At 46.4% G+C, this 24,260-nt stretch overlaps 1 protein-coding gene and 1 long non-coding RNA gene across 7 annotated transcripts in view; one reads left to right on the plus strand and one right to left on the minus strand.

Annotated features, from left to right (window-relative positions):
- NAV1 (neuron navigator 1) overlaps nucleotides 1-24,260 on the plus strand; it is a 263,151-nt gene that overhangs the window by 180,739 nt on the left and 58,152 nt on the right. The window contains exon 1 of one of the 6 annotated variants that reach the window (XM_064360233.1): nucleotides 6,748-6,929. The exons of the other annotated variants lie outside the window; for them this stretch is intronic. Coding sequence (XP_064216303.1) covers nucleotides 6,877-6,929 — 53 coding nt within the window. The 5' untranslated portion in view covers nucleotides 6,748-6,876. Of the gene's footprint in view, nucleotides 1-6,747; nucleotides 6,930-24,260 lie in introns of those variants that run through there. 6 annotated transcript variants of the gene reach the window in all.
- The window catches only part of LOC135268213 (uncharacterized), a 136,933-nt gene that overhangs the window by 44,750 nt on the left and 67,923 nt on the right, over nucleotides 1-24,260 (minus strand). The window lies entirely within an intron of this gene.

Below are 24,260 nucleotides of genomic sequence, written 5' to 3' on the forward strand. Positions count from 1 at the left end.
AACTGGGGAGAGAGCTGTCCAGGCAGACAGAAGAGTATGTGCAGAGGCCCAGAGGCAGGAATCAGCATAGTTTAAGGAACTGCAATGAGGTCGGTGTGGCTGAAGCAGAGTCAGCAAGGGGGCTAGTGGCCAGAAATGAGGTCACAGGTCTCCAGGGGCCAGCTGTGCCATGCTGAGGACTTTGGCTTTTCTTCCGAGAGAGGAAGCCACTGGAGGACTTCAGGGAGAGGGACGATGTGATCCAATATGTTTTGCAAAGGAGCTGTCTGGCTACTATGAGGAAAGCAGACCACAGGGGAACCAGGAATCAAGGAAGAGAGACTGCTGCAGTTATCTAGGTGAGAGCAGATGGTGGCTCACACCAGGGATAGAAGTGGAGGTGGGGAGAAGGTTTTGAGGATTAAAGAAGATAACATTGGCCAGGTGTGATGGCTCACACCTGTTGTCCTCACACTTTGGGAGGCTAGGTGGGAGGATTGCTTGAGCCCAGGAGTTCAAGACCAGCCTGGACAGCACAGCTTTTAAACTCATTAAAAACTTTTTTTATAAAAATTTTAAAATTATATAAAATTTTTCTATAAAATGTTACAGAATTTCTGTATTTAAAAAAAAATTAAAATTAGTTGGTAGTGATGGCTTGCACCTGTGGTCCCAGCAACTTGGGAGGCTGAGGTGGGAGGATGGCTTGAACCCAGGAGGTTGAGGCTGCAGTGAGCCATGTTCATGCCGCTGCACTGCAGCCTGGGTGACACAGCAAGACCGAGTCTCAAAAAAATAAATAAATAAAAAGAAGATCATTTACAGTGCTCTCAATACATTATATGAGGTTTCATTTCTGTTTACCAAAGATTTGGGATCCAAATTAGCAGTGGAGAACCACTGGAGTGCAGCGGCATAGATACTTAAGCTGATCTGAAATGTATGCTCCTGGCCTCCTGAGGTGGAGGGTTCGTACACGCACATGCATGCACACACAACACACACACTCACACACACCCTGGTATCTGCCCAGTGACCCCAGGTGAGGGTCTGTCAGGCCCTTACTGGACAGGCAGCCCCTCTCTCTGACCCCTTCCTGTGGTCCTCTGTCCCATGTTCTCAGAAGCATACAGAGCCACTGATGTGTTGGGATACTGGAAGCAAGACATCCAGCTAGGACTGCTGAGATGGTAGCTCACTACATATGATCTGAGGGGCTCCCCTCTGTGCTGCCCCTCCCAACTGTGGGATGGTGAGAAAGGCAGGTCTCCTCGAAGGTTATGTAAATATTTGTTGAACAGTAACACAGCTGGGATTAGGGCTGGGCTCTGGAACGCTCCACTGTGCATCAGCTGACTCCCAGTGTCCCCAGTTCAAACTCTCCTACCTACCTTCAAAACCTGTCAGTCTGAGCCCGACGCTAGCCCCAGGGAGAGAGTTGGCAAGAAGTGGTGCCAGTGACTGGTGAAAAGAACCCTGCTCCAGGAATCAAGACACCTGGGTTGGGTGGAAAGGTCTTGAGCTACTCACTTGCCCTGTCTGGGCTTAATTTTCTCCTCTGTGAAAATGAGGGGTTTGCACTAGATGTTTTCTAAAGTCCTTTTTGTCTCGAACGTTCTGCATTTTCTGACCACATGAACTGGGTCTGATCCAGGGTACCTGGCATTTCCTCCAGGAAGGGCCTGGAAATTGAGGAGGAAAGACAGCAGCCATGCTGGTCCAGGAAAGGAGAGAAGCTCCCGGCACTCATGCATTAGGAACTCTGGAAGACACAGGCATTGCTAATGGTGAAGAAATCCATTGCCTTGACCTGGACCCAATGTCACTGGGGCTTCCAAACCTGTGGCTAGATGAGACCACTCTTTTATTAATCTTTCTGGCCGTTAATGTTCTAAAGCAAGTATAATAATACCTGCCTCACCTTAGATCACTATGTTGTTTGAAAATAGAATCAATTTGGCGGGGCGGGGTGGCTCACGCCTGTAATCCCAGCACTTTGGGAGGCCTAAGCAGGAGGATCACAGGGTCAAGAGATCAAGCCCATTCTGGCCAACGTGGCAAAACCCTGTCTCTACGAAAAATGCAAAAATTAGCCGGGCCTGGTGGCTTGCACCTGTAGTCCCAGTTACTCAGGAGGCTGAGGCAGGAGAATCGCTTGAATCTGGGAGGCAGAGGTTGCAGTGAGTCGAGATTGCACCACTGCACTCCAGCCCCACAACAGAGTGACTCCATCTCAAAAAAAAAAAAGAAAGAAAAAGAAAATAGAATAAACTCACAGATGTGAAAATGCTTTGAAAACTCCTGCCACACAGAAAGGAAATTATTTTCCTAGACATCTGTCAAGGTCACAATAGATGATTCTGTCAGGATTCAGTAGTGTCATTGGGGGATCTGGGATTGGTTTTTGAAAGCTGGGATTAAGAATGTGGCCAGGTAATTCCCCACTGATCCTGCCACAGTATGGAAAGAGTTAATTCACTGAAGTCTCTCTCCCAGTTCCTTTCTCTTTCATTTCCCTGCCCCTCTATTCTGGTTTAATTCTTTCTCTTTTTAATCACTCTGCTGTAAAATGTCCATTGTCCTACCTCTGCCACTATGCTTTCAGCTAGGCCTGGCTAGGATGCAGGGGAGTCTCAGGCACAGCTATCACACACAGAGAACAGAGGGACGTTCTCTGACTGGCCAACACTTCTGCAGGGACAGGAGCTTTTCCAGCTTTCCCTGAAGCTGGAAATGAAAATAGCCTCATGATTGATGGGAAAGAGAAGACATGAGGGCAGGTCAACGGACAGAGTGGTGGATACCTACCTTGGGACCCTAATCTTCTCATGGGTCTCATTTCTAGGGCTTACCAGGAAATCAAGTATGTGGTCAGGCCCCAGACAGGTGACACTGGGATCCAGAAACCCCCAGGCAAGTGACACTGGAATTCAGAGAACACCAAACTGCCTCGCAAGTCTTCCCTTTTTTTTGCCCTATTTTAATAAACCACGTCAACTTTTTTTTTTTTTTTTTCTGAGATGGAATTTCACTCTTGTTGCCCAGGCTGGAGTGCAGTGGCATGATCTTGTCTCACCGCAAACTCTGCCTTCCAGGTTCAAGTGATTCTCCTGCCTCAGCCTCCCAAAAAGCTGGAGTTACAGGCATGTGCCACAATGACCTGGTAATTTTGTATTTTTAATAGAGACAGGGTTTCTCCATGTTTGTCAGGCTGATCATGAACTCCCGACCTCAGGTGATCCACCCGCCTCGGCCTCCCAAAGTGCTAGGATTACAGGTGTGAGCCACCACACCCGGCCCAACCACATCAGCTTCTGAGATTATTGTCAGGAAGACAAGGAGAGCCTCCCATAAACTATCTTTAGATGTCTCTGTTGGAAATGGAATGTCGGCCAAAAGGACCTTGGGCATCAGCCAAAGTGACTCCAGAGATCCTTTGAGACGGGGAAGGTGTGAGAAGGAAGAGGGAATTACCCCCTCCCAGAAATCTGGCTGAGGGACCTCATACATATTAGTCTGCATTCTGCCCTCTGCTTGGACATTTCTTGGCCTCTCTATGCCTCAGTTTCCCCCTTGTAAAGAGCTGCTGTGAGAGTGCTGGCATGGGAGACAAATGAGATCATGGCTCCCAAGGGCTCTTTAAAGACAAGCCCCAGAGGAGCACAGAGGAGGCCTATGTGAGATAGACAGGCCTTTTTCCTCTCTCCCTCTTTGGCTGGGTTTTCTTTCTGGACAAGTGCCTGACTCCCAGCTCCCTTTCAGCAGGTGTCATCCCCCTCTACCATGTGTCCCTCAGCTGTCCCCTATACCCTGTGCCCCAGTCTGCAATCATGCTCAGAGTCACCCCTGCATTGCCCATCATCCCCCTCCCACTGTAGTCAAGGCAACCGTGCCAGCCATATCCCTTCCACTCTGCCACACCCCCTATGACGGGCAAGGTCAGGGCCCTTCAAGCACAGGAGCTGAGCCCACTGACAGGGGAGGCTGTGTTTTCTTATTTTCACAAAAAGCTCCCAGACAGTATTTCTCTTCAGTGCTGCTGCCAATTACCCAAAGGGCCTTGACCTGTGGGCTGAAAATAGCAGGTGCTAATTTGCATGTTATTTATTTAAGTAACAACGCTTCTGGGATCCTGCTTCTTCCCCTATAAAAGCCCTCCATAACCTCCACCAAGCAGCAAGATAGACACTACTATGGGACTTAGACTCCTCATCAAGAAGGAAAGAGGAACTGATAGCGGGAAACTCACCTTCTGTTGGGTTCTGGAAGCTCAGGAATCAATCCCAAGAAGGAGGTGGCTTAGAGACCCTATATCCCAGGATGCTCTCAGTGGGGACTCAGCTGAGAGCCCCTCCCCTGAGCTGAGCTGGCTGAGACTTGTTCTCTTTATGATCTGTTCCTCCGGTCCCTGTGTGAGGTGAGATACGGGGGGAGGAGGCTGGAAGGGAGGGTGGACAGGCCTCCAGGTATGAGGATGAGGGATAGGGCCACATGGTCTCTAGGGGGCTGTGAGGGAATGTTCAGGAACGGCTCAGCTCCCTGCACGAGACCCCTGTCCCTCCAAGTAAACCCCTGTGCCCACCCCTTCCAGGCCTCAGATCTCCCTCCTTCCAGGCCCTGCTGAGAAAACCACAAAGGAGGAAACCTTATGGAAAGCTTACAGCTAGATCTGGAGGAAAACATCCCCTGCTGATGACATTCCTTTGGCTGAGACAAAGTCATTTTACTCAGGATTCCATGCTGGCTGAGGCTAAAGAGAATCCCTTATGGCGCGCCACCATAAGCTGCTCCCCAGATGACCCGGGCTAGCTCCAGCACAGCTGCATGGACAGAATCTCCCTAGAGAATTCATTATGCTCACCCTCTGTTTAGGGTGGTGGCGAGGATAGGAGGCTCAGGACATTACCAGGACAGGAGAGCCGAGATAGGCCTTGGCCAGGGACATCATCCTGGACTGAAATGGAAGAATATCTGAGAGAGAACCATCTGCCTTGCTCTGATTCCCCCTCAGAGCTGGTCTGCTTGAGAGCTGGTGCATCTTTTCTAAGTCTTACCACTGAAACCACTTAGAACAGGGTAAAGGGAATACAATCTCTCTGCCCCCCATGCTAGGGGGAATCTGAGGGACTGCTGCTAGGATCACTGCAGCTCTTTACTCCCCTTTGATCTCAAAGCATATTTGGAAAACTTGGCCACAACATGCAATCTCAGAAACAAAGACTCTTCCTCCAACTTAAACTGTTCCATTCTCCAGAAACAGAGGTCCCTCTGCTGAGGTTTTCCCCCCTCTAAGAACTGTGGTTCATCCCTCCAGAGCTGCAGCCCCAGGTCAGCGGCATTGGGCAGCCAGAGTAGTAGGGAAGATGGGCTGTCCAGTTACCCAAAGAGCATTGACCTGTGGGCTGAAAATATTAGGGGCAGCCTGCATCGCTGGGAGCGGGAAAGGACTATTCCTAAGACTCAAAGCACCACCCAGGTGCTGAGAACAAGGAGGGGGAGTTCAGGAGTGCAAACCTCTCCCTTAACATCTGTAAAAACTGAGGCCCAGAAAGATAGGCCTAAGGGAACACATGTGGCCTGGAGCTGTGCGTGTGGCTCAGTCAGTCGAGCTGCCCAAACACTAGAGACTACTGCTCTGTGGTCCCAAGTCATCCGAGTTCAGCACCTTAGGGGGCTTTAAAAATTTGCTGCTGTTGTTTCTATCGATTAAAGAAATTGCAGGTATAATTGCCCATCTCTAAAATGTAGGCTTCCCAGTTTGCCCAGTTCGCATTGGGATTGGGATCCAACCATAGACACTCAGCCCCTTCCAGGAGCAAAGAGTGAGAACTACAGGAAGCCTGGGCAAGGGCAGCAGGCTAATCCTCCCCTCCTCCTTCTCTGGAACCAATAGAGTGAAATTACCAGGAAGACCCTTAGGGGAGAGGAGCCCAATGGGAGTGCCCTGCTACTGGATCCCACTGTTTTTTTCCTAACCAGCCAGCTGAAAATGTGTCCTGGATAAAGACACAGATCCTCGGGTGTCTTGAGCTGTTGTTTCTCTCCCACAGTCTTCCCCCAGCAAGCACATCTTACCTAACCTGTGGTCTCCCGAAAGCTGGAGAGATGTTGGGCCCCACCCCCTGAGGTGGTTAGGACTTCAGAAGGTCGCACCATCCTGCTCAGCTCCCAGCTGTGAGCAGAAGGGTCCTGAGCCAACCTCTGGCAATAAGTACCCCTATCCGACCTTCGTTTCCCACCACACCCCTCCTGGACCTTGTTTTAGGCAATGCACTGACTCCATGCTGCGATTTTTAAAAATTTCTAAAAACCTGGAAAAAAGCCAGGAGGAGGCTAGGAGGAAGCCCTCTATGGAGAAGGTTCTCCCCAGGCCTCCCTAACTCCTTACCCACCCGTGCACATCGGTTCCCTGCCACAGAGAGAAGTGGCTCGCTGCTCACTCCCCCTCCTGCCAGTGCAGCGCGAGTTAAGAGCGCCCGAGGGACCGCAGCTGGCATCCCAGGGGTTAATTCAGGAGCGGCCCAGGTGAAGGTCGAGCCCCCAGCCCCATCAGCACCTCCGGGCTTCCGAGGCCACCGGAACGGAGGAGCCTGCGGTGGCTCTTTGTCTACCTGCTCTGGGCGTTAAAGAGCCCGCTCGCAGCCTGCATCGCCCGGGCTCGGGACAGAAGTCAGCGGCGGGGAAATGGGGCTCTGTCACTTTAAGTACAGCTGGAGCCGTAAGTACGAGCCCGGGTGGTGGGGAGGAAAGGGAGCGAGGGCAGGCGAGGGTTCGGTTTCTGACCCTCCGCGTGGCCCACGGCTCACACCTTTTCGGGTATCCTCCCGGTGCCGGGCGAGAGCGGTCCTGGGGGGCGCTGGGTGCCCACCCGGTGAATGGCCGCCTGAGCCGGGGAAGATGCTTCATCTGCCCCTGCCCCGGTCGGGAAGGACAGTGAATTTCCCCCGCAGGTAAGCGCCCCCACCCGCGGCCGCACCGCCAAACCGCAGAGCTGGGGTCGGGTTTGTGCGCCCCCTCCCGCCCAGCCGCAGCCCCCCAGTTCCGCCGCAGCTGCAGTCTCAGGGGCGGTGGGTGTGGGGTCCGCAAGAAGGAGGGTCTTGGCCGCGCTCGCTTTTCCGCCAGAGAGAGGAGTGCCAGCGCCGCAGGCTCCGCGCTCCTGGACGTTTGGCTCCTGGGCATTTGGGGCTGGGAGTGGGTGTGTGGAGGGCTCGAGGTACGGGAAAGGGAGGGAAAGGCGCTTAGGCTGCCCGGGAGACCTGGACTGAGCTGAGACAATAGCGCAACTTGATTGAACTTCGATGGTTGCGGCTGTGGCGCGTGGGGGCCCGGGCTGTGAGGGTCGGGGGTCCTGGGGACCAGGCGGGTAGAAAGAGGAGGGGCCTACAGTCCCAGGCCGGCTCTGCCAAGGTCACCCCAGTTCCGGAAGCTCCGGGGGTCGTCCTGGGGTGAAAAGAGGTGATGGGAGGCAGAGGGATGAAACAGGGGAGGGAGGGAACGTTGAATTTGTGACCCTATTGCTTGCTGGATCCCTCCAAGAGAGAGTGAAGCCTGGTACTCTACCCTGGGAAGGGGCGAAAAATCGGAGCGCCCGGTAATTTTCGGAGACACACAGTGAGGGGCTGGCCCTGTAAGGTGAGGGTAAGGCACAGAGGCTCCTTCATAAAGGGGAAGTGAGTGGAACCACGGCTGGCCCTGAGACCCTCTGAGCTGACTTGGAAACTGCACTTCCAAGGGAGGATTAGGAAATTCCAGCGGCCTGAGAAAGAGGGCTGGGGTTTAAACGTCTTTGGGGGGCAGGGAAGGCTTCCCACCTCACTATTCTCACCCCATATACACACTCCTTTCCCTCAGCCTCCCGCCCAGACCTCGGAAGTTGGAGGTTGGGCCCTAGGCCTGGTGCTGTGGCCACTCCCACCTCAAACCTCTCACAGCCCAGACCTGCACCCTGTAACATGCTCCTGCTTCCTCACATTTCCACGAAGGGAGCCCCAAGTACCCTCCAGGGGCTCAGTTGCAACTGTGCACATAAAGGCCTAGGGTAAAAGCAAAGAATTGGACAGGGCCTGAAAAGAGAGGCGTCTTCGGCCTCCGTTCCTACCCCGCAGGGGCACCAGGCGCCCCTTGGAAGCCAGAGACCTGCTGACCTCAAACTTTTTCCCCCTACCACAGTATGGCAGAATGCAACCCTGCAGTCCCCCTGGAATGTGACTCGGGTCCTTCGGGTCATTTTGCCAAAATGACTGGTAGGTATGGTGGTGTCAAAAGGAACCAGTTTTTGAGCAGAGCAGAGAACAGACCCATGTAGGGACCTCTTACTTCAGGTGAGATCCTGGGCTGAGTCCTGGACAGCTCACTGGGTGCTGGAGAAGGTGGAGGGAAGGAACTGCCTATAACCTCCTCCTCTCCCTCCATCTCTGCCACCCCAGCTGGGGCCTACTTCAGATCCACACAGGGTGTACCCAAGGTAAATTACAATTTCAATTGACACCCAATCAGTCTTTGCACTACTTTTACTCTTATTTGCTTCCCCAATGCCTGGAGGGTGTGCAATTCCTCTAAGTGACCCCAGTGCCCTTTCTCTACGCCTGTCACTCTTTCCTTCCTACTCAACAGTCTTTCTAGGCTACCCCATTCTTCCTTTTGAATTGATATTCTCCCTGCCTCCTTCCTCTACCCAACTCCATTTCAGGGGAACCTGCCCTTATAAAGAGAGCTTAGTGCCCTATCCTGGGGCCATAGCTATTGAATACTCACGTAGCTCCTTACCAGAAACAGACTTCTGGGCAGGTGTGCCAGGGCGGGTACCTGTCTGCCATAGCCCAGGTTGAGGAGCAGGTCATGTTACACCTACCCGGCCTGCTAGGGTGGAGCTGGGTTAGGCCTGTGGTTTCTTTTCCATGCAAGCCCAAGACTTTCAGGCCAATTGCTGTTGGTAGGCAAGGAGAAGAGGGGATGTTGTAAAGGGGAGGTCATTCCTTGAATTGCCACACTTCACATATAAAATTTAACTAGCCTGGCTCCAATCCACAGAGAGGGAGCTTAGCCCAAGTCTTTGCCCTGGGGAGGGCTCAAAACTTTCCCTGTAAACAATGTTTGGCTGAGGCCAGCAGGGATCAAAGAGACCTGATCTCTCCAGGATCAGGTTTCCCTTAAACACCAAAGAGGTAGCACCGGGAAGATGCGAGGGTATCAGGGTGAATGACTTAATTGGCCCTCAGATATGTCCATGACCAGCTTTTGATGAGTGAGCTGTGATCAGTCCATGGCCTCCTCGTTGTCTCAGAACAGATGTCCTGTTTTCTCTGGATGCCTAGGATTCTTGCATCTATCATGGAAGCTGTCCTGCAAACACTGTTCTTGCATATGTCAAACATTATGGTCTCTCCTGGAGACTCCTTCTCTTCCTATCCCAGCAAACACTGTACTTCAGTGTCTTCCAAGCCGGAAGTCCAGGCATCTATCCCATTCAGCACTCCTAGACTCCCTCCTGGAAAGAACCCTTAGCTAGAGCCTGGGGATCAGTGGGAACAAGACTTGCTCACTACAGTTGCCTCACTCAACCCACAGAGACTCCCTGGGGCAGAGGGCTTCGGCTTGGCACAAACTCAGCCTCTGTGAGAGGACAGAATGCCTAGGGACAGCCAAGCCAACGAGCTGCTTCTCGTTAGAGGGTTTTATGGGGCTAGGCACGCACACCACTGGCAAACCACACTTGCTGGATTAACCTTTTCCTGCAAAGCCCCTGCCCTGGGCTTGGGAGGAATGAAGGAGGGACTTAATGAGCAGAAAGTGTCTTAATAGGGAGGGCAGTCTGTGTCTAACATCTCAGCTAATCCCCTTTTCTCATTTTAACATGAGGTTGTAAAACACAACCTGTACTGTGTGCTTTGTAACCATTTTTTCATTTAATCTTCACAACTATACGAGGGATATATTATTACCATCCCATTTCACAGATGAAGAAACTGAGGCACGGGGGGATTAATAAGTAAATATACCAAAGATCACAGTAGTGGGATTTGTCCTCATACCTAGGTCAGTCTGACTCTAAAACCAACCCCTAACTACTATGCTATAAGGAGTCTATTCTTACCAATACCAATTGAGGCCTCAGGAATACTAAATGCTGAAGATGCAGAAGTTGACAGTAATTCGAGGCCTCAGCAAAGGTTTAGAGTTGGCCTGGAACTCTAGTTGGAATGAAGTGAAAATTATAATTGCCATCAACCAATGGGGAGTGGGAAGATTACTAAACTTGGAGTCAGCTGACTTGATTCAGAACTCACTCACTACTAATTAGCTTTGTGACCTTACAGAGATTGCATAGCCTGTAGCCTCAGTCTTCCTCTCTGTAAAATGGGTATAGCTCCTGATTGATCTACTTTACTGGGATGTAATGACAATGAGAAAATGTGAAGAGCAGAATGCTTTAAACATGTGGGCTTTTATAAGTGAAATTGTGATCACTTGAGGTCATTCTCAGAAGCAAGAGTCTCTCTCAAATTCTTTAGAGTGTTTGTTTTTTTAGCATCCTTTCCTTTCATCTTACTAGGACAGTAATGAGGATACCTATGAGTCTAATAAAGGAAACAGTTCCCACCTTAGAATATATCTCTGATTTTTACTTAAATTCTTAATTGCCTGACTTCACATTTCTGCCATTCTATGCTAATGAGAATGGCATATTTATACTTGTTTGGTTTTGATAGCAATTTACATAAAAATAGACCACTTTTTAAAACTTAAAAGATGATTTTTTAAAAAGCAATTTTGTTCATTTAACCTTTCCTCCCTGGTAACTTTGTGCCAGCCACTATGCTGGTTGCTGGAGAAACAGACAGAACCCTAAGAAGCTGACATTTATTTATTTATTTATTCATTCATTCATTCAACAAACTCTAGTGAGCACTTCCCAGGTGCCAGGCAAAGTGCTGGGTACTGGAGATAGAATAGTGAGCAGCAAGGTTGACCATAGTCCCTGCGTTTAGGAACTGTTTTCTTACAGTGGAAACGGATCAGTCAACATTAGCAAATACTTTAAATACATTATTTCAAACCATGAGAAATATGAGAAGGGATAATGCAGGAGGGTGCAGTCTGGTGGGGAGGCAGAAGGCAGCAAGTAACTGTGATACCAGCTCATATATGCAGTAACTGAAAGCAAGCAAGAAGGGGCCGTACTTTGAGTAGTCCTGGAGAGCCTCCTAGAGGAGGTAGCATTTTCATTTGGGCTTTGAAGAGAAACTAAGAGTTTTCCAGAGGAACAAGAGCTTATTTGAGGAAAGAGGGAGAAGCTTTTCCCAATTGAGAGGTTCTGTGTCATCTTCCAACTTCTCTGCCTAGCCCCACAATCACTATGCCTTCACCAGTCACACAGACTTCCAACCTAAGACAGAATCCTCTGAGACAAACAACTGAATGATTGTTTCACTGCTATCTGGAGGAATCCTATCTGGAGGCCTTTGATAGTGCCACTGGCTTGCTTCCTCTGGACCTGGGTGTCAGTGTCATCTCACATTAAGTTCATGGAATAATAGACTGTCCTTAGACTGTCCTTGCCCTTGCCATTGAAGCAGAATCAAATAATTTACACTTGGGGAGCAGGTGTAGGATGTAAGAATTTATCCCCAGCCTAACTTTCTTGGGATGCCTCAGGAATTTCCTGGAAATGCTCAATTCTTGGACATTGTTGGACTTTTACATCTTAGGAAGACTTTATCCCATGAAGGCTCTGACTCATGATTGGGGAAGAAATATTAAAAAAGAAAGTATATCAAATATCCCTCCCACACACATGCATATGTCCACACATACACAATAGCCTGGCCACTGGTCCATAAGTACTGAGCATAATCAAGGAATGCTTGATGTAACCCATGGACTTACAAAGGATATGTAGCAAGTATGAATTTCCTCACAAACCAGTTTTCCTACTTAGTGTATTGCTGCAGGAGCCATTTGAATAATGGATGAGTTATTCAAAAGAGGGGAGGAGAGGAAAGTTCTGCACCCGCCTCTGATTCCCTGGGTACCGAGCTGGGTGCTTCACAGGTGCTTTCTTTGTTATCTTATTTACTCTTCCAGCTACCCTGAAAGGCTGATGGTGACAGGACCGTTGTTGTGATGTGTGCATATGTTCAGGGAGGGGAAGAGCCTGTCCTAAGTCAGTCTGTAAGTAGTGGAGCAGAAATTCAAACCCAGCTCCAGCTGGCTGTGCAGCCATTCCTCACTAGACTAAATGTAAATCTAAAGAGCTTGGTACTTTCTACAAGCTTAAAAATAAAGTTCTCTTTTGGGATGGTTATTTCCTATAAAGAAGAGCTGCTAATGAGGTTCCCCAGCCTCCAGGGAAGTTAACTTTTATTGTATTTATTCATTTATTTTGAGAGGGTCTGAGGTCAGGCGCGGTGGCTCACGCCTGTAATCCCAGCACTTTGGGAGGCCAAGGCGGGTGGATCACGAGGTCAGGAGATCGAGACCATCCTGGTCAACAAGGTGAAACCCCGTCTCTACTAAAAAATACAAAAATTAGCTGGGCATGGTGGCACGCACCTGTAGTCTCAGCTACTCAGGAGGCTGAGGCAGGAGAATTGCTTGAACCCAGGAGGCGGAGGTTGCAGTGAGCCAAGATCGTGCCACTGCACTCCAGCCTGGCGCCTGGCAACAGAGCAAGTCTCTGTCTCAAAAAAAAAAAAAAAGAGAGGGTCTGGCTTCATTGCTCTTGTTAGAGTGCAGTGGCCCGATCTCCGCTCATTGCCACCTCTGTCTCTGAGCCTCAAGCAATCCTCCCACCTCAGCCTCCAAGTAACTGGACTACAGGTGCATGCCACCACGCTCAGCTAATTTTTTAATTTTTTTGTAGAGGTGGGATTTCACCATGTTGCCCAGGCTGTTCTCTAACTCCTGGGCTCAAGCAGTATACCCACCTCAGCCTTCCAAAGTGCTGGGACTGCAGGTGTGAGCTACCATGCCTAGCCTTGCTTTTAGACGTGTCTATTTACTCATCATATGGTGATAGTTTTGTCCAATTACAAGTTTCTAGGGGCCAGGGGATTTTATCCAAGTGATGCATATGTGGAAGTTAGTAATGGTCTTTTGATGATGACAAAAAGTAGCTGATAGGGTACCACTATAAGAGCTAATAAAGGCTGGGTATGGTGGTTCACGCTTGTAATCCCAGCACTTTGGGAGGCTGAGGTGGGCAGATCACAAGATCAGGAGTTCGAGACCAGCCTGACCAACATGGTGAAACCCCATCTCTACTAAAAACACAAAAATCAGCATGCCTGTAATCCCAGCTACTCAGGAGGCTGAGGCAGGAGAATAGCTTGAACCCAGGAGGTGGAGGTTGCAGTGAGTTGAGATCACGCCACTGCATTCTGTTGCCCTGGGCAACAGAGCAAGACTCCATCTCCAAAAAAAAAAAAAAATGCTCATATAGCAGTACAGTACAGCTTTGGACATACCGTATTTATGCTGTGTCATGTCATACACAGAGCCCTTCAGATTAGGACAAATCATGTCTCCTGAAACATAACAGGTACATAAAATGGAAACAAATCCACTAGCAAGTATTTACTCACTGCCTAGTATGTGCCAAGAAATTCTGTTAATCACTAAAAAGGCAACAAAAGGCAACCTATTCCAATCCACTCTATGATTAACTTGTAATAGAGTTGGGTATTTAACAGTTATTGGGGAATAACAGTAGCTGGAAATAGGAAGCAAGCAAGTCAGAAATATGAAGGAAGATTTATGCCCAGGTCAAAGAGCAGCACATTAGAAGGGCAGTGAGTATGGGAAACTCATGGACATTCAACCGCTCTTTAGATTTATATTTAGACTGCATAGAAATTTGGATAGAGGGATTAGGTGTAGTGTCTCATGCCTGTAATCCCAGCACTTTGGGAGGCTGAGGCAGGTGGATCGCTTGAGCCTAGGAGTTCAAGACCCCAGGGAAACCTGGGGAAACCCCCTTCTCTACAAAAAATTAGCCGAGCGTGGTGGCATGCGTCTGTAGTTCCAGCTGCTCGGGAGGCTGAGGTGGGAGGGTCACTTGAGCCTGGGAGGTCAAGGCTGCAGCGAGCTCTTATCATGCCACTTGCACTCCAGCCTGTGTGACCCTGTCTCAAAAAAATAAAAATGAAGCTATTTTGAGACAGCATTCAGGAAGAAGGAAGACTTTCAGGTATGAAGGAAGAGACAGAAGAGCCCTGGGCCTGAGATAAATCTTGAGGAGAATTGATGGGGCAGTGGATCAATAGGTAATGTATAAAGAAATTGGAACATATGTCCCATCCCACTCTGTCATCGTCACCGTCCTCCTGGGCCCCCATTTTCGAGGTTGTGCAGGCAGTTGTCTCGGTGCACGCACACATGGTCCTGCATGTGTGTGTGTGTGAAAGTGTTATTTTTCAGGCTTGGAACATTTTCCCATGGATTATTTTAAATTCTTCTATAAGACTATACTAGACTATCAAATTTTGATTTTGATGATCTGCCAACTGTATGATTTTAAAAATAGGTTTTTAGCAGCTTTAAAACAGAATTAGTATTTCTGCCAGGGGGTGGAATTGTGGCTCAAAGGCCCTGAAGGAGAACACATACTTGGGATTTATTCCTGGGTGTCACGGGTTTCTGGAATTTTGTCCCTAGACACAGTGGTGAAGACGGCAGAGGGTGTTCCAGGGTACACATCCTAGGCCCTGCTCCTTATTTATTGCCTCTGATATGTGGTTGAAAAGCGGTGCCTGCGTTGTTCATCAGATCCCTGGAAATGGATGCCTCACTGTTGTCTGGAAAAAGTTTCCTAATAAAATCCCTTGTTTACATTATGCTACACGTTCATCCTCTGGAAGTTTTTGCCACTTCCTCCTATTTCCTATATTATATATGTATTTGGTGCCCAAAATTTGTACTGTTTTCCCCCATTTAAGCTTCTCTCTTCACACATTCTAGGTAAATATCCTTGTAGTTTCCAGGCCCTGGCTTGCCAACCCAGATTCCCATGCCTGCTGCTACTGAGTGCTTATCCTGGGATCCTTCTTCTAGAGCCCAGAGCTCCTTATGGCAACCCCACCGGAGTGGGTCCCCAATATATGGGATTCATGCCTAACAACTTTGCAGATGCCGTCTAGGCTAGCGTTGAGCTGGTAATAGGGAAGATTGTAGATTATCTTTCCCTGGAAAGGTGGCTGTCTGAGTGAGAAAACTTCATAAAGACTACTCTTCTAAGTGCTCAGAATGTGTTTTGGAATTATTACCTTTGCAGTATAATGAACAGTATGCTAATTTATTAATTTTCCTTTTCCCATTATTAAAAGGGCCCTCCTCCCTCACTCTTAGGAATTAAATGTGAAGGAGGAGGTATATGCAATAACACCAGCTTTTTCACGTGGTTTATAGAAATTGCTTTCATCCTTTATGGATGCATCTCATGTTTGCCATTATATTTCAAGTTGTTTCTTTTCTGGGGTCCTCATATGGAAATCCCTGGCAAAGCTGTGCTCCTTGAGCCTTAGCATGTGTGGGGTGTTTAGAAAGGGAGATGGAATCTGGGCTGCTGCACTTGAGTTACCTCAGCAGGGAACCTACGAGCCTCCACCAAGCTCTGCCCCTGACCTCAGAACCTCAGGGGGCAAAAGTGGCCAGTCACGTCCTCTGTCTGAGAAACTAGCCCTGAGCCTCTTGCAGAAGGGAGGAAATCATTGCTTACTCACGCGCAACCTGGTTTAGGAGCATTCCTGCTATCTGAGAAACTAATTCTGGGAATTTGCACAGAACTATTCATTATAAAAGCAGCTTTGATCCCCAGAGAGTCCACAAGACCTTGGGGAAAAAATGTACTGTGCCAGGGAGACAGTGGAGCCCATAGGAGGCCCCCAAAGAAACTGGGACTCCTGGGTTTGGTGTCTGCTTTTGACGTAGCAGTCTGCTCAGGTAAGGCTCTTAGCTACCTCATGTCCCTTTTATAAAGTTGAACTCAGACTTTTCTGGCCCAGCGGGGTGGTTCACACCTATATCCTGGCACTTTGGGAGGCCAAGGCAGGTGGGTCACTTGAGATGAGGAGTTCAAGACCAGCCTGACCAACATGGCAAAATCCCATCTCTACTAAAAATACAAAAATTAGCTGGGTGTGGTGGCAGGTGCCTGTAATCTCAACTACTCGGGAGGCTGAGGCAGGAGAATTACTTGAACCCAGGAGATGGAGGTTGCGGTGAGCTGAAATCACGCCACTGTACTCCAGCCTGGGCCACAGAGTAAGACTCTGTTTTAAAAAAAGAAAAAGACTCTCTCTAACTGAGAACAATCCTACCAGTGAAATAATGTCATCCAAGTTAAATAATGCTGGCCACGTGATTTCAGCCCAATGACTCAGGAATAACAATTATTAGCCTCACTTCCTCATCCCCCTTTAGCAAAAAAAATTAGAGGTGAAGCAAAGAGAAATACATTGAAAAGCAGCTAAAGTCAGGAGGGGAGCTCTGATGTCTTCAGCCTTGTGAATTTTGCTTTTGTCTTTCCAAAATGGTTCTGGGCATCAGATAGAGCACAGCCCTCTGCACCAACTTGCTCTCTATTCCCTCTGACTGTGTGCCTTCTGCACACGGAGCACAAGTTGTCAACAGGCTCGACCCTTCTGCTCCACCAATCAAGCTGAATGCTTTCCTAGAATTGCATTTGCTCCCAAACCTGTTTATGCCAGTTGAACTTGGATAATTTAATTATTACATAAATTGATGAAATATGAGCATAAAAAGAAAGTCGTTTCCATAAAAAGTATATTAAAAGTTTGAGAAGGGAAATTGCTAGCCTGGGCAACATGACAAGACCCAGTCTCTCCAAAAAGCAAAATTAGCCAGGCATGATGACACATGCCTGTGGTCTCGGCTACTCAGGAGGCTGAGGTGGGAGGATCACCTGAGCCCAGGACATCAAGGCTGCTGCAGTGAGCCATGTTCACGCCACTGCACTCCAGCCTGGGCAACAGAGCTATTCTGTCTCCAAAAAGAAAAAAGAAAAGAAAAGAAAAAGGCATATTGCTGAGTTATATGTAGGACTTGAAAGGTTAGGGGAGATTACAAAACTCTAGAAGGATTTTGCTTTCAGATTGCTTTATGTTGTTAAAATTTTGCTCCACTTTAAAGAAACGGACACTAGATGTGATAATGTGCTGTAGGTATGGTTGTGGAGACTCGAGTTGGAAAAGCAGAAGTGTGTCAGGAAAAACTTTATTGGTCCTAGTACTTTGAATGGCACTGAGGCTCACTGACAACTTTCTATGTAACTTTATATAACAAAGACATACTGCTGCAAGGGTTTTACATGTAATGAGTGCCTAAGGAAGGTATGAAAGCCCTTCCCCAGAAGTCTCTCAAAGCAGAAAAACACCCATCTGCCTGGATGACATGGTGCATTGGTGATAGGGGAGAAATGACTGAGATAAAACTGTTCATGGTTTGAGAGTTGACCAAGTCAAGGGGGGAAGTGGAGGAAGAGGGGCAGGTGGACTTGGTGCCTCTGCCTCCCTTTCAAACAGAGCAGCCCTGTTCTTACCTGTTTTGTACATTGAGGACTTCTGGTTAAAATGTTAGTAACAATGATTGCTCTTGAAAAAGGCCTGCAAGCCACCAGATTAGGTCTTTTCTATGTCTTTCTTTCTCCAAATCTATATGCGATCTAAAGTAGCTCTCCCCAAGTGAGACCAAGGACATATTTTTAGTGCCCAAGTTATAGCTTGTATTTATTCATTTTCAACTCTTTGGAGTAATAATTGATGAAATTTATATTTACTCACACCTACCACTTAGTTGATGCCCAGAGGGACTGTCACCTCCAATCTCAGAGAGGCAGGCAGGAATTTTTGGCCTCCCTGCCTTTCTGAGATTGGAGGAGGGCTGGAGGGTGGGGTGAAGTTGTGAGGACCCCTTTTGTAAATTGAGAAGTGGTCTGGATCTATCCTGTATCGGAACAGAATGGAAGAAAGAGCAGGATGTTTTTATTTCTGTCTGTTGCCTGAAGGCATCTTCTCTAGAAACAAAACCAGTTTGATTTTGATTAACTTTCTCTTCTTTTAATTTCAATCTTCCTTCTTTTGACTTCTTTAAGGATTACGCCGAAAGTCCCAGACTGATCATAAAGCCTCGGAACAGGGATTTCACTCATAGTTGCCCAAGAAAAGCATGTTAATACCAAAAGTAATTTCCTAGCCAATCATTTCCTGTGTTCTCAAAATTGTTATTTTTCCCTAAGATACGTATCTTTAGATAACAAAAACTGTTCTGCCTCTCAACCTGGGGGAGGTGATGTGGCAGGAGGCATTTTGAGGAAAGCATAAGTAAAAGAATATGTCAGGGAAGCCAGGAAAAGGATTGATGTCCTGCTAAGTATTCATTTGACATCCAGCCCAGGTTGGAGCACATTTTTAGCACTGAAGTGAAGAGATAAAACACCTAGAAATCAAATACTGGCTTTGTCATCACTGACTTGTTCCATAACCGAAGGCAGATCTTCCAGCCTTAGTTTCCCCCTTTGAAGGAGAACGAAGTTCACTGGCAGTTGAGAGGCACATAATGGGTATGAGATAGTTTAGAGAGAACGGAATTTTGTCTGAATGGAAAGTGTATCAGTAAGGATTTGCTACAGAAATATGGCAATCCAATCTCATGGGGTGTTGAAAGCAATAACCGGTTACAAAAATGGTCAGGTATTAATATTTGCAAAGCACTACAGATATTTCAGTACCTGATTCTGTAAAAACTGAGTAGGACATCTGCCTTTCAAAAATGTTTGGTAAAGCTGGCATTTGCAGGTGAAGGTTTGAGAAGTTTAAATCCTTTCAGCTCCCTGTTATTCTTTCCTCCATTCATTCTTCATCTGTAAGCGGGCAGGATGTCATGCCTGGGGCATGTAATGAGTGGCTTTTTACCTTGCCTGAACACCTGTGTATGGTTTGTTTCTCTGGAATAAGATCTTTACTTCATCCACTTACTGGTTAAGAATTAAGATTCCTTTTGCTTTTCACTCTTTTTTTGTTCAAAGCTTTGTAATAGGTGAGAGATGTGCTTACTTTCACATGCATGGAAAACTCACCCATAAAACCGAAGGTCTTTCACAATGCATTAGCTGGGTTTTCTCTCTAGTGCTGACCTTTGACCTCCATGCACAATGTGGTATTCAGCTGTCCTGCTCTCTGAAGTGAAAACGTTCAGAGCCCTCAACAAAGATATTTCACCAAGAGTAAGCAGTCCATGAACCAAATGACTTGAGATAAGAAGGCGGTTAATTTTGAAATAAAGATGAAGGCAAGAGGTCTAAAAAAATTACAAAGCCCTCCAAGGCCAGATCACTGATCACCCCCATGGTGAGGGTGACAACTCAACCTTCCTTAAGACCTGAATTAAAGAGACAAGTGAACTTTCTATTCCATGGAATTTCTAAATGGATTTCTTTGGACAAACCTGCCCAGTGTTCCTTCGTAGTATTAATAAAAAGAGTAGAGAATCTTAGTGGGGGAGGAAGCTATTCAGAATGTATGAATTAAGAGGGCCTCTTGGGAGCACTTCTTTTCAAATCCTTAACAAGCACTCTTATTCTAAGGATCTCAAGGACGTAAGCATTTATGGGCTGGTTGGCAAGAAAGAAAACTTCACAAATAACACATGGTCCCAGTCATCACCTTAGACAAAGTGCTAAGAAGGTAACGGATTACAGCTTTGCCTTTTTTTTTTTTTAATTGCTCTCTAAAAATGTAAAGAAAGACTTAGACTTAGGAACAAGCTTTGGGTGTTTAATTGTAAGGTTCTTTGAGGAGAAGGAGACGGAGAGGCGAGGTAGGGAAAAGTCATAGTTTGGTTTACACCAAAAAAAAATCATTTCTAAGGACTGTGTTCAGAATATTTGTCTGCCAGTTGTGCAGAGACATCCAGATTTCCATGGTGTGAGGAAACGTCCTTACTGCATCTACCTCACGGTGGTAACTTGCAAATTTTTCCCCCATGAAGCTTTATTTTTGGAGACCACTGTAATTTACATGTTGGGACCTATTATTAACTGCTAGTTTTACGCTGTTATTGGAAATCTTTACATTAGGAAAGAATGTAGGGGTTGTTTTGGGGGGAAAGTGGGGCTCAAATTAAAGGTTACCTTGTATAGTATCTCAGCTCTGTCTGGGACCTGGGAATGGATTGGAAACTCACATCCCCCAAGCAAAGAATACTTTGGAAGGAAGTTCCCTAAGGAAGAGCATTCACATATCTAAAAAGTGGTTTTTCAGAGAAAAAATGATCACATAAATACTTTTAAAATGGTCTGTTTTGGAGCCACTGTGGCATACGTACTGCAGTTTATCCTAGGAGACGGGATTGATGAACCCCTGTAAGAACTACATTGCATATTTCATAAATGTAAAAATCAGAGGCAATTGTGCTGTATTAAATTTCAGCCCATAATTGAATAACTAGAGAAGCCCCCTGTTTAATTAAATTCCACTATCCACCGTATGATAGGAAAATTTGGTGACCTTATGTTTGACTACTGTCTGGGATTGAAGAGTGGTTAAAGTTGGTATAAGAATGTATAGTGTCTCTTTCAAATGTCCTTATTAGAGAAACAGATTGGAGTAATGTTTTACCTCAATCGTGCTTTTCCAGTGATTCCTCAAAATGACAGTGCTCAACTCAAACACTGTGTGTTTTCATTGGCCAGGATAAATGCTTTCCACAGAAATGACAAAACTTCAGGCTCTCAAGAAGCTCTCATCGTGAGAGTCAAACAGTTTTACACACAAATAATTCCACTGCACATTCTGCATCCTCCTTGCAATTTTTAAGCTGTGCTAGGCAAAGTCTGCACAGGAGGACGTTCCAGAAACACACTGTGGGTTACATAAAGGGGTGGCTTCTGTTTGGTGGGCAAATGTGTATATGATTATTGGTGTTACACAAAAGAAGGAACCAATAAAGCCCTTATGTGACTTTCCCAACTACAGGAACCCATGAAAACGCTTTGCCAGAAGTAGATATATTGTCATTCTGATGGCAGATAACTACCCAAAGAAGGGGAAAGTGAAGGAAAGCCAGAACTTGGGAGCTTCCAACAGGATAAAGTTGCTCTGAATAAAGCACTTAGCAAATGTTGTTTTTCCATATTGCCTTCTTTCCTGCCACAGGCCCTAAGGTTCTCTAATCACATCTGTTCTGGGGAAAATATTTTAATAGGACCCCTTGATTTGTTCAACAAGTATTTATTGAGAATCTACTCTGTGCCAGACCCTTCTGCCCAACCTGTCATCCCCTATACAGGAAGCTACTCTACCATCACGTTTGCCAATGGGAGAGGACTCCCAAGGGAATAGGTGGAAGAGGAACAGCAGTAAGCCAAGAGCCACGTATAATGAAAGGCCAAAGTGTAAAAGGTGGGCAGAGGAGGAAGAAGGAATCTGGATAAGCAGGAACAGAAAGAGAATGCTGTCACTGAGGCTGACAGAGGGAAGAGTTTCAAGGAGTGACTGGCAGTGTTAAATGCAACGCAGAAATCAGAAAGGATGAAAAAGTCCTAGTGGAATTAACAATGTAGCGATCTTTGGTAATCTTTGCCAGAGAGATTTCAGTGAAGCAGTGGAAATGAAAGCCAAGAATGTGAGGTAAGGTGGAGAGGCGATGATTGTAGCAGGTGAAGGGAGAGGCGGATGGTAGCCTACAGATGCAGGCGAAAAGAGGTAAGGTGGAGAGGCGATGAGTGTAGCAGGTGAAGGGAGAGGCGGATGGTAGCCTACAGATGCAGGCGAAGGAGAGGCGATGAGTGTAGTAGGTGAAGGGAGAGGCGGATGGTAGCCTACAGATGCAGGCGAAAAGAGGTAAGGTGGAGAGGCGATGAGTGTAGCAGGTGAAGGGAGAGGCGGATGGTAGCCTACAGATGCAGGCGGAAAGTTCTCTCCATGCGGCTCACAAGTGATGAGGCAGCAGGATCAAAATAGACGTAACGATCTGCTCTATCTGCTTTTACCTTTTTAATCCTATGATCTATGCTAGAAAATTTTATATTTTACGTTATTTGTACCATAAGATATGATTTTATTTTGTCCTGTTATATTAACTAAATCAGTTTTTAAGAATAGGGAAATAATGCATTTCATTCAATATGTACAATGGACTCTCCCAATAAATTAACAATAAACCCATATACGAAATTTGTCTCAAACAACAGAGTTATACTACAATGTTAAAGAATCTGTAATATCAAGTAAAATGTTTAAAAATGCCAGTCAGGAACAGAGGCATGACTTTAGCTATTTTGAGATACAACTTTAGAGAAATTAGTACCTTTAGATATGAGTAATAAGAATTCAGAGTAAAGACTACCTGTTACTTAATATCTTGCCTTCAATATGCCCCAGTTGATATTTTGCACACATTTCAATATTTTTCAGTAACACTAAAAAGAATCAACAAAAACTCTCTTATCTCTAAAATAACTGTTAAATATTTTGCATAAAAACATTTAAAAGCTTAAGATAATATCTTATTTCCTCAGCCTGGGCAACAAAGTGAGACTCCCTCTCTACAAATATTTAAAAATTAGCTAGGCATAGTGGCACATGCCTGTGGTCCCAGTTACACGGGTGCCTAAGGCAAGAGGATCACTTGAGCCCAGGGGATTAGGGCTGCAGTAAACCGTGATTACACCACTGTACCCCAGCCTGGGCAACAGAGTGAGACTCTTGTCTCAAAAAAAAGAAAGAGAGAGGAAGAGGAGGAACAGGAAGAAAAGGAAGAAGAAGGAGATATACTTATTTTAGCTTAACTTAGTTTTTATTGCTATTTGAAAGGGCAGTAATGATTGGCTATTAACTGGTACAGGATAGGAACTAAACTGGTTTCCATGACCAGATATAGGCTAGGAAAACTTGCATTCTTAGTTCAATTTTATTTAGAGGCTGTAAGACAAGAATTGTAGAAGTGTGGCTTGTGAGATTTGGCAATTAATGCTCTGACACATTAGTTCGTTTATGTCTGGAAAGACCTGGAATGTAAAAGTCAATAAAAGAAACTTACTCCTTAAGCCTGATGTGGAGAAGAGGCTCCTAGAAGGAAAAGAGCTTTAAAAAAAAGTTGTGTAGGGTGGGCAGAATAGATCCAGCATGAAAAAGTTCCCTCTTAACAGTTTAATTACTACTAAGGAGCAATGTTCCAAGTAACAGACTGAAAATTAGGGAAAAAAATAAACACACGTGGGCATAATGCAGAGCCTATATAAAAATATTTAAATCTTCAGTTATCATGTGTTTTTCTAGATTTTTTCTAGTCTATCCCACTATAAGCATATTTTCAGACATTTAAAAAGCTTAGTTTCCTGAATACTTCATGTTTTCTGGCTAATTCTGGAACAAAACCATTTTGCCAACTCTTCATATTGTTTTCTCTCTCTCTATAAAACATCAGCACAGGGCACAGGAAGTGTCTCAGGGTCCCCTGCATTTCATAACTAAACATTCGATCTCTTTGGCCAAACGGGCCGATGATGTCCTGGGTTGCTGCCAAGTAGGGAAGACTCTGCCGTCTCCTTCAGAATGCCTTAAAATCCCTACTTCCTTACAGCTTAGCTTTTTAGTCCATATTTTGCCTTCATGTGACTCAATATGTCGAAATTCTCTGTGTTTCCACCCTGAAGAAAAATTCCTTCTCCAAACCAATAGGTTTTCTTCTCCAACACATCCCATATTTTTTATCCTTCCTCCTCTGGGAATCGGGCAAAGAACTAATGAGCAATTCTTTTCTTCTTTCCCCTACTTTGGCTATCTTTGTGATCGATCAGAAAATGATTCTCTCGTAGCCCAAAAAGTTTCCTTCTGTGGTCACAATAATAGTGGCAGGTCTGGCATAAGAGTATGTTAAAGCAGGCTGTCCACAGAGCACTGCTGTTGTAGGGACCTATGCAGCACTTACGGTTCTAGCCATCCCACAGTGTCATACTGCTCGGACAAAGAAGTAATCCCTGTTAACTCTGCTCAACAGCCTGCCCCTGCAACTTGACTTTCATGTTGTACATGCTATTGAACATCTGAAAAAGCAGTCTCTCCTCGAGATCTCCGAAGGCAAGGCGTTTCTAGAGACTTCTTTCAGTTTCTTTCTTTCTTTTTTCTTTTTCTTTCGACTGACTTGCTCTGTTGCCCAGGCTAGACTGGAGTGCAGTGGCTCAATCCGGAGATCATTGTAACCTCTTAACTTTTGGGCTCAAGCTGTCTTCCTTCCTCAGCTTCCTGAACAGCTGGGATTATAGG

The sequence above is a fragment of the Aotus nancymaae genome, unplaced genomic scaffold (assembly GCF_030222135.1).
Source record: "Aotus nancymaae isolate 86718 unplaced genomic scaffold, 86718_ANA_hifiasm-v0.15.2.pri h1tg000039l, whole genome shotgun sequence".
Classification (NCBI taxonomy): Eukaryota; Metazoa; Chordata; class Mammalia; order Primates; family Aotidae; genus Aotus; species Aotus nancymaae.